Below are 15,481 nucleotides of genomic sequence, written 5' to 3'. Positions count from 1 at the left end.
ACAATGCGAGATGCTTCTCGTGTTTTTAAAGATGGTTTTAATGTGTGAAAAATGGAAAACCAAGAAACGCTGATGGTTGTTTGCCAACATGAGACAAGTTAAATCTAAAAAGGATTTCATTCTTCAATGATACTTTCACCTCTTCAAGCTTCAAACATTTATAGACACAATTTAAAGCAGCTCAGATATTGATCGATGTTGCTTCATTAAATTGGTTCAATAATCCAAACAGTTCAAGAGAAACTGCTGCAAATCAACTGCACAAAGTTAATCCTGAAACAACCGCATGAATACCTCCAACATTACTGGCAAGAAGTTCAAATTTCAGCACAAACACGTGCGATCTATCTTCCTCCTCCTCCTCCTCCTCCTCCTCTTCCTCACTGAGGGACATGAAGCAAGTCTGGGAAACAAAGGCCGATGCACGAGGAATCACAGCTGTGCTGCTGCAACGTCCAAACTTCAAGTTCAAAAAGTCTGAGAGTGAAGTAAGGAGTCAGAAAAGTATTGATTCAATGTATGTGTGTGTGTGTGTGTGTGTGTGTGTGTGTGTGTGTGTGTGTGTGTGTGTGTATGTATCTGTCCATTTAGGAAGTGTTCAGAGATTTCTTCACACGCTGAAAACAAAGATCTCCTGACAAGATTTTCTTTATCAACATCTGGCTTTAAAAAAAATAAAACAAAAAACTATTGAAATCTGATTTATGTGAGTATCGGATTGAAATCTGAAAATAACGAGATCTGATGTTTACAAATCGGTTTCAGTACGATCCTGAGATCCTCAGATCCTGAGATCCTGAGATCTTCAGATCCTGAGATACTCAGATCCTCAGATACTCAGATCCTGAGATACTCAGATCCTGAGATACTCAGATCCTCAGATACTCAGATCCTGAGATACTCAGATCCTGAGATACTCAGATCCTCAGATACTCAGATCCTGAGATACTCAGATCCTCAGATACTCAGATCCTCAGATACTCAGATCCTGAGATACTCAGATCCTCAGATACTCAGATCCTGAGATACTCAGATCCTGAGATACTCAGATCCCGAGCCAACTAATGCAGCTCTGACTGCTCAGATCAGATTTCAAGTCTTTCCTTTTTGCCGTCTCTGCGATTTTTGACGTGTCTGTCACATGACGCCGTCACAGGAAACACGCTAAGGTTGGTCACGCTCGCTGTGTCTGGACCGAACTTCCTCTCTGAACAGTCATAAAAAAAAAAAAAAAAAAAAAAACAGACCACGTGGTATATGAACAAATCAAAATGAAGGGTGATGAAATTATGTCCATTCCTGTCCGGAGTAGTGTCGTTACTATGGCAACCAGAGCAGATTCCCACCCGGACGCACAGATCAGATCTGATCTCTGGAAACAGTGACGTGAAAACAGAGTCGTCAACACGAGAGTCGTGCCAAAGTCATTTATTCTTTTATTACCAGGAAAACATTTGATCTTCACACGATGAAGTTCCTAAAAATTAAACACTCAGAGAACAAAGTTAAACCATCAGATGGAAACAAAACTCAAGATGGAAAGAAAACCGACGAATCGAGTTACTTAAATACAAAAAACATAATAATTTCTGCCATTGCACTTCGACTTCATAAATACGAGGAAGGAGGTTCGTTTCTGTGTTTGGCTCTCAGGAACTAATTTCATTTCTCTTGATTGACTGATGGAGCGGAAACAACGGGGAAAAATTAAGATATAGCCGAAAAGTTTTTAAACTTAAAAATGAAAATAAAAAAACACGATGTGCAAAAATCACATTTTCATTACCCGAGCTTTTTAAACTTCATATCCGCTCCTTCTGCATTCATTTAATGGCACCGACTGAAAAAAAAAAAAAAAAAAAAAAGAAGCTTTTATTTTGATGCCCTTCAGTTTTCTTTAACACAATTTCTAAATCGCTTTTTTTAACATTTTTGCAAAACTCAACGAACCGTTTCAACTCTGCGGTACCTGAACGCATCACGAACCCTCCACTGAAATAACAGGTGAACATTAATGAGACAACAAAAAAACTAAAAAAACAACCCCGTTATATATATATCTCTGTGATAATCAAAAAGACATGTACAGTATAGACAGTTTAGAAACATGATCTCTCGTGACAGAAGACACGACTGATGATAAACAAACATGCCAACGTGGACTTGAACCCTCCACATGTTGATAATAAAATATATCAAATCGATAATAAGCGACGGGAACGGCTGCAAATCCTGTTTCATCTTCACAGAGAGGAAACATGGGAGTATCAAAGTGCTGTTTGCTTAATTGTCATTTCCTCGCCCCTCCCTCCCCCCACCCTCCACCATTTCCTGTGCTTTCCGTGCTCCCATGTTTCAGTGTGATATCCTCCCGTGTGATCCTCCAGTCCGACAGTAGAAATGAGTTTTTATGATGAATATTGTGCAGCGTGAAGGAAGAAGAAGTAGTAGAGACACAGCTTTTTAATGTTTGGTCATAAAAAAGAAAAGAAAAGGGTATTAATCAAAGGTTTCCCAGCGCGGGAGGAGACAGACACCGAGCATGTGTGAACTCCCTCTTTTTGTTCTTTTTTTTTTTTTTTTTTTTTCAAAGAAGATCAGGAAAGCATTTTTGTTGTTGTTGTTTTTTTTTAGTTTTTTTTAGGAGAATGTCCCGAGTCCATGTACAACTGTACAACGTGTGACGCCACCCTGCTGCGCAGTACAGCTCACAGTCCTTTTAGTGTTACTCAAGCAGGGGGGTGGAAAGGGGGATGAGGAGGAGGAGGGGGGAGGGGGGGGGGGCAGGACGACACACAACGCGGCTTCACGCGTTTCGCTTTTTTAATTTTGTGGTTAAAGTTTCGTATTTTGTCCAGCTCCAGTCTTGGTCCTTGAAAGAGGAAAACCGAGGAGTTAAGAAATGACACCAGAAGACATTTTTTTTTTTAAAGAAAAAACCCTTTTTCTATTTTCTTTTCAGAGAAACCTGCTCTTGAATTTTTAAAGGGCTTCCCGTATACAGCTCTTCACTGTATAACCATGATAATAAACTGTATCTAATAACCATAATAAATGATATGTTGTGAAGTGAACTCTGGAGGCTCCTTTTTAATGTTTTAACTTTTTCAAAATAAAAGACAAAATGGTATTTTATGCGTTTGTTTTCGTCGCTGAACTGAAAACAAACGCGACTCCGAAAACGAGATACTTTTATAAATTTTTGTTTGTTTAGTTATAAATTATGTTATTTTACAGTTTGTGTGCAAACCACACAGTCAGTGTGAACTGGTGGTTTTCTTTGCGATTGTTTAGTTGTTTTTATATTAAAATGATCCAAAAAGAGACTCTGTGGCCTGAACTCACCTTTAATGTTGTTTCTAGATAATAAAAAAATACCCTTAATATTTAATATAGATAATCCACCATCCTTAGAACTACACTGATGTCAGAGGCAACTTATATCTGACACTCATAACTCTTTCTAGGTTTTTCAAAAGGAAACTTTCTTCGATAATTCAGACTCTATGACGAACTTTGTTTTGAACTGATTCCAGATTAAAAGCGGTGAACTCACCACGATGCTCTTGGTCTGGTCGTCCGCCGCCTCCTGCATCAGGCTGGTCAGCTGACTGAGGTATTTCTGGTTCTCCTGCAGCAGTCGTGGGGCAGCGTCACTGAAGGACACACGGACACACAGAAGACACCATTCAGACCTCCTTCGTATGTACAATGAGTTTATTATAGTACCGAAGACAGAAAAGAAAACCCCCAAGGACAAAATAAAATATATTTAGAAGCTTTTTATTTTCCAAGAATAAAATGTTTGATGGATCTATAAAGACACTAATAGTAAAATATGAGCATAAAATTAACCACACAGACATTTTAACAATGTTAAATCTTGATTTCCTTTAATAATGTCCTGGAGTTGACAAATGAAGGTCCAGACTTCCCTCTATTTATGGTTTCACTTTGAAAACACTCTCTTGACCTGCACTCGATGACGGAGGGAGTGAGTGAGTGAGTGAGTGAGTGAGTGAATGAGTGAGTGAGTGAGTGAGTGGGTGAGTGAGTGAGTGGGTGAGTGAGTGAGTGAGTGAGTGAATGAGTGAGTGAGTGAGTGAGTGAGTGAGTGAGTGAGTGAGTGAGTGAGTGAGTGAGTGAGTGGGTGAGTGAGTGAGTGAGTGAGTGAGTGAGTGAGTGGGTGAGTGAGTGGGTGGGTGAGTGGGTGGGTGAGTTACCTGTCGTTGGGCCCGGGCAGCGAGGTGAGGGGATGCGGGGAGCTCACAGGCTGCGCTGACTGCGTCCACTGAGAAACCTGCAGCAGGTTGGACGAGTCGGGACTCGCTGCCATCGAGTTACGAGACGAGTTCTGAGCCTGAAAGACAGAAACATCGTAGAGGTTCATTCAGCAGCAAGAAAACACGCCGTCCGTCTCCGACAACATCCACACAGGCGGCGTTTTTACATGTTTGTTTTTAAGGTAGACACATCTGGGGAGCAAATATGGACCAGAGGAACTGACGGCAAGATGAAACAGAGCGAGTCAGCAACTATTTTGGTGAATTGATTTTTTTTTTTTGTACATAAAAAAAAAAGCCAAACATTACCAGGCTCCTGTTTTTCCTTTCGTCTTGTATGATCGTGGACAGAATATTTACAGATCAAACAATGAATCGATTAATGAAGAAAATGAGCCACAGAGGAGCAGATGATGGAAATAATGTTCAATCACATGATGATTAAAACAAAGCAGGAAACACTCAGTGAGAATCTCATTGATATTGTTCATCATACTACAGACTATATACATCCATGTGGAAGAAAAAAAACAAAAATAAAAACAAAGACAATCCTAAATGACTTGTCTGACAGCAGAGAACAACTTACACAGGCGATCTTCAGTAAATGCCAGAACTCTTTCTGCCTCTTGATCTGCATCTGCATCACCGTGTTGTCGGCGTCCTTGATGCTCTCCAGAGTTTTCTCGATTCGTGGAAACAAGTCAATAATCTTCTGTTTGCTGATCAGGATCTTACTGTTGGCCAAAATGTACATTTTATATGAACGAGGCAGAATTAAGAAAAGCAACGGGGAGTTTAAAGTAAACTTAAAGAGTTGACATTTGCAAATAACTTCCTATTAAAGTAAAACTTGTGGACTGGACTCCCACCTGAGGTGTGTGTACAGGTCTTTGAGGACCTTGTCCTGGTTCTGGACCGTCTGGATGATGGCCTTCACCATCTCCGAGCTGTCGCTGCTCACGTCCGAGTCGGGAACTGAGAGAAGCGACGTCACATGAACGACTGAACGCACACTTCGGTTTTAAGAAATTTGGATTTCTGAGGGAGGGTAAACCCGTTTCACCAATGAAAAATAATCTTACTTTTGCATTTCATCTTCAGCTGCTTGTAGAGCTCGATCGCTTTCTCCTCCCTGTGATGAATAGAAAACGGTTACAAAACTGACCTCTGGAAGTTTTCTTACAAACGGCAGATTCATATTTGATGTTTAAAAAAAAAAGACGCTGCCGCCTTCGAACAGCAGCACAGAGGACCGTCTGTTTGTCCTTCAACAAACGTCCCTTTAAATCTCGCACTTTCAATCCAGAGCAACAACAACAACAACAACAACAACAACTCCCAGCGTTTGCTGAAGGTGAGACGAAGCACAACGATGTGGGGAAACTTTCTACAAACCTGATGCACCGAATAGTTGCAGGATAATAAAACAGTCATGACACCGAGGTGACCCCGGTGGGCTGAAGATCTACAACCAGATTCATATTCGACCCCGGTGGGCTGAAGATCTACAACCAGATTCATATTCGACCCCGGTGGGCTGAAGATCTACAACCAGATTCATATTCGACCCCGGTGGGCTGATGGATCTGTAAGTGATTGACTGATCGATTTGTAGATCAGCGTCAGATTTGTTTGAAAACGTTGTGACTGTACGTCCTTTGCTCTGTGATATGATATTTCTGTCACTCACTGTGATGAGTCAGCATGATGTGGTGAACAGAGCGTTTACTGTGAAGATGTGCGTTGGAACGGTTTGATTATTAATCGACTATTTATAAAGGCAGCTAGCAGACAGCTCTTTAGGAGCATTATGTGACGCATTACAATGAGCTGCTGGTAAAAACAGGAAGGACAATAGTTGCATAGACTAATACAATTTTTTAAAATATTTTCACAACTATTCAAAAATTAGTTTTTGACTCTCAAAAGCATCTAAAATCATTTGTTTATCTAAAGTAAACAACCAAAGACGCGTTAGGCTCCAGCAACACTTGAAATATATCAAGATTAACAATATATCGGATTAAAACTATGTCGGCCGTCACTGTAAAATGAACACTCACAGCTGCTCCATCTTGTCTCCTTGGCGACGGGCGTAGGGGCTCCTCTGAAGCTCCACTATCTCCGAGTGCAGAGCCATGATCTCGTCGTCCAAATGGCTCACCTCCGCCACCTGCAGGACAAACAGAGAACCACACGCGACGGCCGGTCACAGCGAGGAGGAGTTCACACCGATGAAACAGTTACAGGTTACAGAAAACAGGTGTTACCTGCGCAAAAGCTGCAGCTCTCTCCTCGTTCTCCTGCCAGGCTTTCAGCATCTTTTCAGAGGCTTTTGAGACAAACACAAAGACGACTCGTCAAAAACAACCGTCATCTTTTCTCAGTGCTGTAAAGAAGCGGTTTGGTTACGACGTGGCGACGGCGAGCTGCCGGTGAACACTCACAGATGCCGTAGTGCATCTGATCGCTGTATTTCTCCAGGTCGTACTGGATGCTGCTCTTGAAGAAGTCCAGCTTGGCTTTGAGCTGCTGCGAGAAGCCGAACATGCTGTTTTTACATCTGGTCAGGTTGGTGTTGTAGCGGAGGAGACTGAGCCTGGAGGAGGAGGAGGAGGAGGAGGAGGAGGAGGAAGGAGACGGGTGATGAGCCATGTTAGAGCACCTGAAGCAGCCGTTCACTCTGCGTGGCTGAACAGAGTTAACAGTGACAAGGAACCACAGTGTGCAGAGTTTCTCTCCCAGCTGGGAAACACTCAGCTGCTCCAGGAAATCTCAATAATTAATGCAAAATCAACCAACATTTCCAGGGACTTCAAATTAAGAACAATTTATCTGCATTAAAAGGGACAAAAACACCTGTAGTGGCAGCAGTGAGAGTTTGCAACAGGTTGGTCGAGTGAAGCTCCACAAACATGCAGCAAAATCCACCGTAGAAACAATCCTACGTCTAGTTTGAACATAAAATCTCTGGACAACCTGCAGAAACGTTTTATAACCGAGCTTCAGGCAGACAGGATAAAAGAAAAAAAAACTATTTTCATAGAGATGATTCGGACTCTGTGAACTTGCATAACTTCCATATCCTGCATATCTTATACAGAAGAGCACCCTGTGACCTTATTTCCAGCTGGATGGCTGTATTTACTGTATGTTTTTCTACATACTGCAGCCTCACAGGGAGCAAACAAAATCCTGCCTCAGCGATTTCCTGCTCAGAAAAATGTCTTCAGCATAACTGTACTAATATTCTGTGGCCATTAAATCCACTGTGCTGCTTAATGGTGTGGAAGCAGGATATTAATATTCATTCAGGGGCTGCGATGTACTCGGCCTGGTGGAGGTGCACGTTGAGGGAGCGAATCGTTGATGAAATATAAAATACAGCAAAAGCCAAACCTCCAAAAATCTGGACCGACTTGAGCTCCACATCATTTCCAAATTAATGAAGGAGGCATTTTAATGGATTTAATTGACAACTAACCACAAAAACTAAACAAAGTTCTGTTTTGTTTTTGCTCGTTTAAGTTTGTTCATACAAACTCACATGGCCGCTCTCTGTCCTTGGAAAAGTCGGCTGTAGTCGTCTTTCAGGCCGCAGATGTAGCTCACCGCTTCGCCCCAGACCTTCTTCAGCACCACCAGCGGCAGCTGCGTCTTCGCCTCTTGCACTGCGAATGTAACACGTCAGCCGTGACAATCTCAGAGCGGAGGAGGTGCAGCTCGGTCGGCGGCGTTCGAGATCGATAGATCGTTGTGAATCCAGAGCGACGTAGAAACCAACTCACCGATAGTGTTGACTTTCTCCGGCAGCCGCCTGGCGCTGAAGGGACCCGAGTACTTGGTGATGCTCTTGTCGAACAGGTAGACGATGTAGCTGTCCCACCCTCTCTACACGGGAGGAAAGAAAACAAACCGCTGTGAAATATCTCTCCTCGCCGGGAGAGTCGAAGCCTCTCGACACGCGTGAGTCACGATGCCGTCGCAGGCAGATTTATTTCTGCAGCGTTCAGGTCTGTTTCACGTGTTTGTTTTTTTATAAACGGAGGGCAAGATGAGGGACGATAAAGATGCCCGGCCTGGCTCCAATACACGGTCTGCATCTTAACCCCCTTGGTCACCACGGAAACGCCCCCCTCCCCTCCACTCTCTCCCCCCGATGGAGGTTTTAACTCAGCAGTTCATGAAAATACTGAAAGCTGCAGGTCTGTGAGGGCGTATGTGAGATGAAGGATGAATTTAGAGTTCTGCAGAACAATCATTCGACATAGAAAGGAAACTCTCTGCCGGGAGTTTTTGAGGTCCGTAACGATCGGCGGTGAAGTCGGGACGTACCACTCCGTCCAGGACGCACTGCGCGGCGGCCTTCCTGGGGTCCAGCGACACGCCGGTCTCCTGCAGCAGCTCCTGGTTCACCACCTCGATCCGGGTCTCGGCCTCGATGCGCTTCTGCAGACTGTGGAGGCTCTCGTCCGGGGTCAGCTGGAAGGAGTGGACCTGAGCCGTGGTCATGTTCAGGATGTGGACCACCTGGAGAGAGTCAGCAGACCCGTAAACCATCGGTCACCGCGGCGCTCGGTACAACCAGGGTCAAGGATATGTCATTATTTTTAATATCACAGCAAAGATTCTCTGTTCTTCTGTTTTGTTTTGTTTTCTAGTTGTGTAGCATCTTAAAAAATATGAGTTACTTGCAAGTTGAATTTTTAGTCAGGATGAAAGTGAAAACAAAAACAAAAACAAAAAATCAGAGGGTGGAGAATTCAGAGCCGCCGAAGGCTTGAGACAGATCTCCTGTTTCTCTTTGTGGAGCAGCTCCGTCACTTCCAGGTTTTACTTCCTGGTCTCCAGATCGACGGCTCACCTTCATGCTCAGAATCTGCTCGAGCACCTCGAAGCACTGCGGCCTCCTGGTGTCGGGGTTCGTCCTGCCGCCTCTCTGGACCGGATCCCACTTCAACATCAGCTGCAGCAGCGCCTCCATCGGCTCCAGCAGCGTCCTGCACGGCGGAAGAATTCAAGATGTGATTAAAGAAAGAAATTTCACAAATAAGAATAAATGAATCCTGTTTAAAGTTTGTAGAAGAGTGTTTGTTTAACGGGACTTCGGGGTCACCGGGTCCGGACCTGCTCAGGTTGTTGGGATACGGAAGATGTGTGGAGAAGCGGACTTCTCCGTTCAGCTCCTCCACAGCCATGATGTCTTTTGGACCTTTATTCCTCACTTTGCTGGCCCTGTGGACGAGAGGAGACCGAATCTAAAAGGATCATCTGGACCAACGTCTCGCCGGACGGCAGAAATAAAAACTCTCTCCTGTGATATACGGACAGATTCATGAGAGTGCTTTAAGCTTGAATGTAACAGATGTTCATAAAAGTGCATTTGGGATTCAGAATTAACGGTATCCTCGTAACCTCATGCTGAATATTCAAATAAAAAACCTCACAAATGTCTCAGTCTGCTGCTGCACAACGATGAGGTCGTTCAAGGTGCCTTTTATTTAAGATTTATTAGCAAACTGAAGTCTTGAATACATAATTCATCCACCAGACGACGACTCACCACTGCACGGGCTGCAGGTTATGCAGGAACGGACGGAAACCACAGCTGCATTCAAATATCATGGTGCCGAAGCTCCAGTAGTCCACGGTGACCGTGTACGGCTTGTTCTCGAACAGCTCGGGCGCCTGCGGAGGAACCGATGCTGCGTTTTAACATCACGCGTTTAAACAACTTCATTTGACCATAAACACTTTTTAATTTAAGTGTTTCTACAAATCTCACAGAGGCAGAACGAAAACATGTAATTAGAATAAGTGGAAGTCTGGAAATACTGGACAAATATTTCACATGATATACATGTGTTGAAATAATGACATCATACGTACGTTGTGTTTGTGATTCACAAACAGCCCCAAAAAAAACAGAAGAGCGACTTCGACAGTGTGGACGAGGTTTGATTACAGAAAAGCAGACGTACAAGAAACTAGTGAGATGTAAAAAGTGTGACTTTTATAAAACTCTAACACTTATTGTGCTTCAATTGAAATGTTCAATAATAAAATATTTTTTCGGTCAAAAAAACAAACAAACCTGAAATACGGTGACATAATGTTTGTGCCACATCGATCTCTGTGCGTGTGAGGGTAAAAATAAAAAATGATTTGTTTACCAGATACTGCAGCGTGCCGACGAAGGAGGTGCACAGGCTGCCCTGGTCCAGATCTTTAGCATAACCCAGGTCAATGATTTTATGAACCAGCTGTGGAATAATAAATAAATGAATGCAGCACGGTTTATTAAAGCTCAAACAGAAGAAGAAGAAGCAGCAGACCGCGACATGCAGCCGCTCACCTTCCCGTTGATGTCCTGCAGCACGATGTTTTCCGGCTTCAGGTCTCTGTGGATGATCTTGTTTTCATGCAGGTACTGGATCCCAGATCCTGCAGAAGATTTAAATCAGCGATGAGGCGCTAAAAAGAACAAAGTCTGAGCGGAGGAGAGGACGGAGAGGACGGAGAGGACGGGGAGGACAGAGAGGACGGGGAAGACGTACCGACATCGTTGAGCAGCGAAAGCACTTCGCTCTCTTTCAGGCCGCAGCAGTTCTCAGGTTTACTCATCACCTGAAGCCGGAAACAGAAAGAAGCCAAGAAGTTCAAAATATTAACGTCGTCAGGAGGCTGACAGGTCGGTGCCTCTGCTCTCCTTCGAGCCCCGTTTCAGCCCGTGTTTGTTAATATCTTGTGAAACCGGTGCTGTTTAAAATGTGCCGGGTTACCTATCAGGAGCTGCTGTTTGAGACGTACTCACACAAACCTGAACGACGACCGCTGGACCAATTTAACACCCAAGCAAACGTTAAAATAGAAGGATTCCCGGGCCACTTCTTTTGTTTTCTATGATTTCTAAACAGGATTTATGGACGTTTACTGACATTTCCTGTAATTTCACCCGAGTTTAAATAAAAGTTCATCTGAAAGAAGCTCACCTTCCTCAGGTCTCCCTTGGAGCAGTACTCCATGGCCAGCAGTGGAAGATCATTTAAAGCTATGTGCATCATTTCCTCTGGGACATCTTGGGCCGTCACAACATTGATATGATTTAACCTGAAAGGAGGAGGAGGAGGAGGAGGAGGAGGAGGAGGAAGAGGAAGAGGAGTTACCGCGTTACTTTTTAATCACCCCGACAGATTCTGCACAGTCATCCTCTGTTTTAGTTCCTTCATAACACTGTGACAGTATCTGCAGGCGTCTTTAAATAAGTGATAACGATCAGCGACTGTGTAGACGCGTTGTGATTATGATCCCACTGCAGTGTGTCTTAAAATAAAATCAATCTGGGAACAACAACAACAACAACAACAACAACGAAAAAGGGGATAAAATAAGTACAGACTTCTTCATGATCTGGATTTCTCTGCTCCACCGGTCCTTGTTCCTCGCCGTCAGCTCGAGACGGCACATTTTCACCGCTAGTTTTTCATTTGTTTCCTACAAAAACAAACAGATATCATATTATTCTACAAACGTACCCAAGAATCATCGCCGTGTGTTCGCACATGTTTTTTTTACGAGCGGTTTCTTCTTGAAGTGTCAGTCTAGACAGTTAATTAGCAGGAACTTTATGCACCAGTTAGGCTGTTTTTAACCCTAAAATGTTGTAAAAAGACCAATATTTGAGACAGTCGGATCCCCGGTGTTTTTTGAACTGAACTGCCGTGCGCTCACATAACAACAGGAGAGGTCAACATGTTTATTTTTTTACTCTTGAAGCTCTTAAAATGCATATTGCTTATTTTATATTTTAACTCTGTTTAATTGTCGTAAAAATGACAGAATAAAAAATAGAGGCAGTAAAAAAAATATGAAATATAAAAAAAAAAAGTAAAAATGCACATTATATACAAATAAACAAAGAATAGTATGAAGTTAAATGATCTGTTCTCATGCGTCTCTTTTCTTTTCCATGTTTGTAAATGTTCCTTTATTTCTGTTTGCATGTAATCACTTGGAGCTGTATTTCCTGTCTGAAAGCTGACGTCCAGATCCAGTTTATTGTTATTGTTATTGTTATTGTTGTGACTTCCTCGTTGACTCACGTGATGCTGGTAGAGGTAAACATGGGCAAAGCCCCCCATGCCCAGCCGCTCCTTCAGCTCCCAGTCCCCGCAGTTCTGGTTCTGCCTGAAGGGAGGTGTCTCCATCGTAGAGCAGCGAGCTGGACCAAAGTGGAGACGAAAACCTCCACACACAAAAACAACAACAACAACAACCCAGAAGCGAGTTATTATTTATTCATTTCCAGGTGGGCTGCTGCTCTTTAGCATGTAGCACAAAGCTGTCAAACACCGGGTCCAGGCTACATCCTGGAGCCGCTCATGTCAGCCTCAAATTAACACGACGGAATGTTTTCAACGTCCTGATTAGTGGTGATGCGGAACAACGGACTCGTGTTCGTGTGTTTAACTCAGGATAGCAGGAAGAAGGAAAACAACAACAACAACAACACAAACAACTGCTTTCGTATCGGCTAACAGTTAGCCTAGCGACGGCGGCCCGGGAAGTAGACGGAGCCGCCGAAGCTCTCTGGCTTTAGGAAACGAAGTCTTCGACGGCGGTTCGGTTCGGTTCGGGTCGGTTCCGGTCACTTACTTCGGCGGTTCGGTTCCGGTCACTTACTTCGGGTTTTCTACGGACGTGTCATGGGCCGGTGTTCGGTAGAAACGTGCGTCTTGCTGTCTTGTTGTTTTTCGGGTCAACGCAGCACCGCGACTCTCCGTGTGTGTGTGTGTGTGTGTGTGTGTGTATCTCTGTGTCTCTGTGTGTGTGTGTGTGTAGCTCTGTGTGTGTGTGTGTGTGTGTGTGTATCTCTGTGTCTCTGTGTGTGTGTGTGTGTGTACTTTCCCACACGTACGTCACCACGAACCCCGGCTGTGGTGCGTTCAAGAACACCACGAACACCTGCCGCGTTCAAAGTACGACGCGGAACTGTAGACTAAGACTAACAAATAATAATAATAATAAATATAATAAACTTTAGTCTTATCTTAACTAACATATATATATATATATATATATATATATATATATATATATATATACTAACACGGGAATGTGTAGCTTTTAAGAAAGAAAAACAACAACAAAAATCAGGAGGAGCCAGAAGTAGAAAAAACAAACCGCTTTTCTTTCTTAATTTAAATTACATTTATTTAATAAACTCCCCCTGAAATGAGAGGAGGTGCAAAAAGAGAACAACGAACTGTACTTTTAATCGGGAGTTTTTCTTTTGTGAATTATATTGCTCTGTAATGTTAAAAGGTTTAAGTAGATTTTTACTTTCATTTTAAAATGCACAAAACCTGTTTTACCATCACATGTATTTTCGTTGGGTTAAAGTAAAAAAATAAAAGTGGATTACATCACTGGTTCAGACCCAACAATTCCTTTTCTTTTTTTTTTGTTAACTTTGCCCAAAATAAACAACTATAATGAAGGTAAAAAGTACATTATCAGAAAAATGTCCTCATAATGCAACAGAATGGTTAGCATCACTGTTAGTGATATATTATTAAATATTATACTAGTGGCTCATTACTACTCACATATTGACAAATTAGAAACCAATTAGGCCAAAATTACATTTTATAGTGGTTTAATTGACTGATGAACAGAATATTTAGAATATTAAATTGGCACAGCAGTACTCAGCTAGAGCAGCTCATGAAATGATGCTCAGACACAGAAAACCTTTCAAAACACTTTTATTTGTATCTTCTACGCCTCCCGAAATGAGAAGCTTCACGAACAACATTTCCTTGGTGAGTTTGAACAAGGCAGTGACACATGTAGCTCACTGTATGTATAGCATCAAATGAACGTCGCCTTACCTGCACCAGTCTAAAAAACACTGAGATGGATCGGATCAGATCTCTACATGTAAGAAACAATAAAAATAAAAATAAATAAAAAATAGAAATCTGTATGATCTGGCTTGATTCTCTAAAACACATCAGCAATACAACGGCGTTAAAATATTTCCTTTTTCCACATTGATTTAAAAAAAAAAAAAAGAAGAAAGAAACATGACCATGAGCTCAAGGACAGGAAAAAAAAAGAAAAGTGTTGACCTACCTTATATATTAACCCTTCATGAAATACTCTAATATAAATGAAAGCAGGCCGTAATATCTCATGCTTTTATTTACATTCAGAAATGGAAACAGTACGAGAGCTCGTTTAAAGGACGGTCCAGCGAACGCACTCACGACCGGGTGACTTTCACTCGAGCATCGCAGAGCCGTCGCCAAGGGAACCAGCGCCATGGAGATCCAGCAGCTGCTCTCTGATGTATGTGAGTGGTGACAACACGCGGAGGGGAGGGAGGGAGGGAGGAGGAGGAGGAGGAAGAGGAGGAGAAGGAGGAGGAGGAGGGGGGGGACCTTAGAGACGCTGTCAAGGTGGAGGTTCTGGTTCTCCTTTTAATAGACACACATCCGTTTGATTTATGGATCCGATTTCAGGGCAGTTTCCCCGAACTCGATCTTTATGATCAGTTTTCTCGATTTAGTCGATGAAATGAGCAAAAAATGAGGTGAGAGGCAACGCTGACATTTAAGATGGAACAACATAAAATGATGGCAGGATGTGACCTCACTAATTCAGAGATTTTAAAAAGTTTTCAATTCGTTGTTTCAATTTTTTTTTTTAATAGAAATGAACACTGTTGTCTGAATTAAACACCGCTACTGTTTAGGTATCAAATGTAAGGACTGCGGACCACACGCAGCCCTATTTAGGTTGTGTTTCGGCCCGCGTCTGGTGCCAGCTGTGGCCCAGCTGTGGCCGTACGACAGGCCGAGGTTTGGCTGCATCGCGGGCGATACCCGGTGCTGTTCTGACGGCCCACATGAGGGCTGAATATAAATCCTCTTCTTACAGTCGGTCTGCAGAGACTCTGACGTCCAGAGAGACGATATTTATTTTAATCTTGTGCACACAACACAGCTGGATTACCAAAATGGGCAACTGTTCAAGAACCCCACATCCCCCCCGGGACCCCAAAACCCACGTTCACAAGGCTCGTTGTCATTTAATCAACATGTCGGAGACTTTGCACTTCTGCTAACAGTAATCTGACCGTTGAGCACAAGATAAAAACGTGTCCAAACAAGCCAACCTCGCACAAAAAA

At 43.0% G+C, this 15,481-nt stretch overlaps 1 protein-coding gene across 3 annotated transcripts; it reads right to left on the bottom strand.

The window, feature by feature from the left end:
- Positions 1-1,413: 1,413 nt before the first annotated feature.
- LOC138204651 (inhibitor of nuclear factor kappa-B kinase subunit alpha-like) lies at positions 1,414-13,096 on the bottom strand. Of its 3 annotated transcripts, none has more exons than XM_069160030.1 (22): positions 12,969-13,096; positions 12,389-12,531; positions 11,686-11,780; positions 11,279-11,396; positions 10,844-10,913; positions 10,642-10,730; positions 10,460-10,549; positions 9,850-9,974; positions 9,414-9,521; positions 9,151-9,286; positions 8,622-8,816; positions 8,075-8,177; positions 7,834-7,957; positions 6,734-6,885; positions 6,557-6,618; positions 6,350-6,459; positions 5,369-5,418; positions 5,156-5,261; positions 4,873-5,020; positions 4,224-4,360; positions 3,557-3,656; positions 1,414-1,840 (listed from the first exon to the last, which is right to left on the bottom strand). In XM_069160030.1, exons 2-22 carry the CDS (start codon positions 12,491-12,493, stop codon positions 1,796-1,798), a joined length of 2,268 nt encoding a protein of 755 aa, XP_069016131.1. In that variant the 5' UTR covers positions 12,494-12,531; positions 12,969-13,096; the 3' UTR covers positions 1,414-1,795. The 3 variants fall into 3 exon arrangements, with proteins under 3 accessions (XP_069016131.1, XP_069016130.1, XP_069016129.1); XM_069160029.1 differs by having other exon boundaries at positions 1,414-2,872; positions 12,942-13,095; XM_069160028.1 differs by having other exon boundaries at positions 1,414-2,872; positions 12,969-13,095.
- Positions 13,097-15,481: the final 2,385 nt, after the last annotated feature.

Source organism: Embiotoca jacksoni, unplaced genomic scaffold (genome assembly GCF_022577435.1).
Source record: "Embiotoca jacksoni isolate LCO1_2020_lvr unplaced genomic scaffold, fEmbJac1.0.p SCAF_26, whole genome shotgun sequence".
In the NCBI taxonomy this organism is placed as follows: domain Eukaryota; kingdom Metazoa; phylum Chordata; class Actinopteri; family Embiotocidae; genus Embiotoca; species Embiotoca jacksoni.
This window is presented reverse-complemented; position numbering and strand designations above follow the sequence as displayed.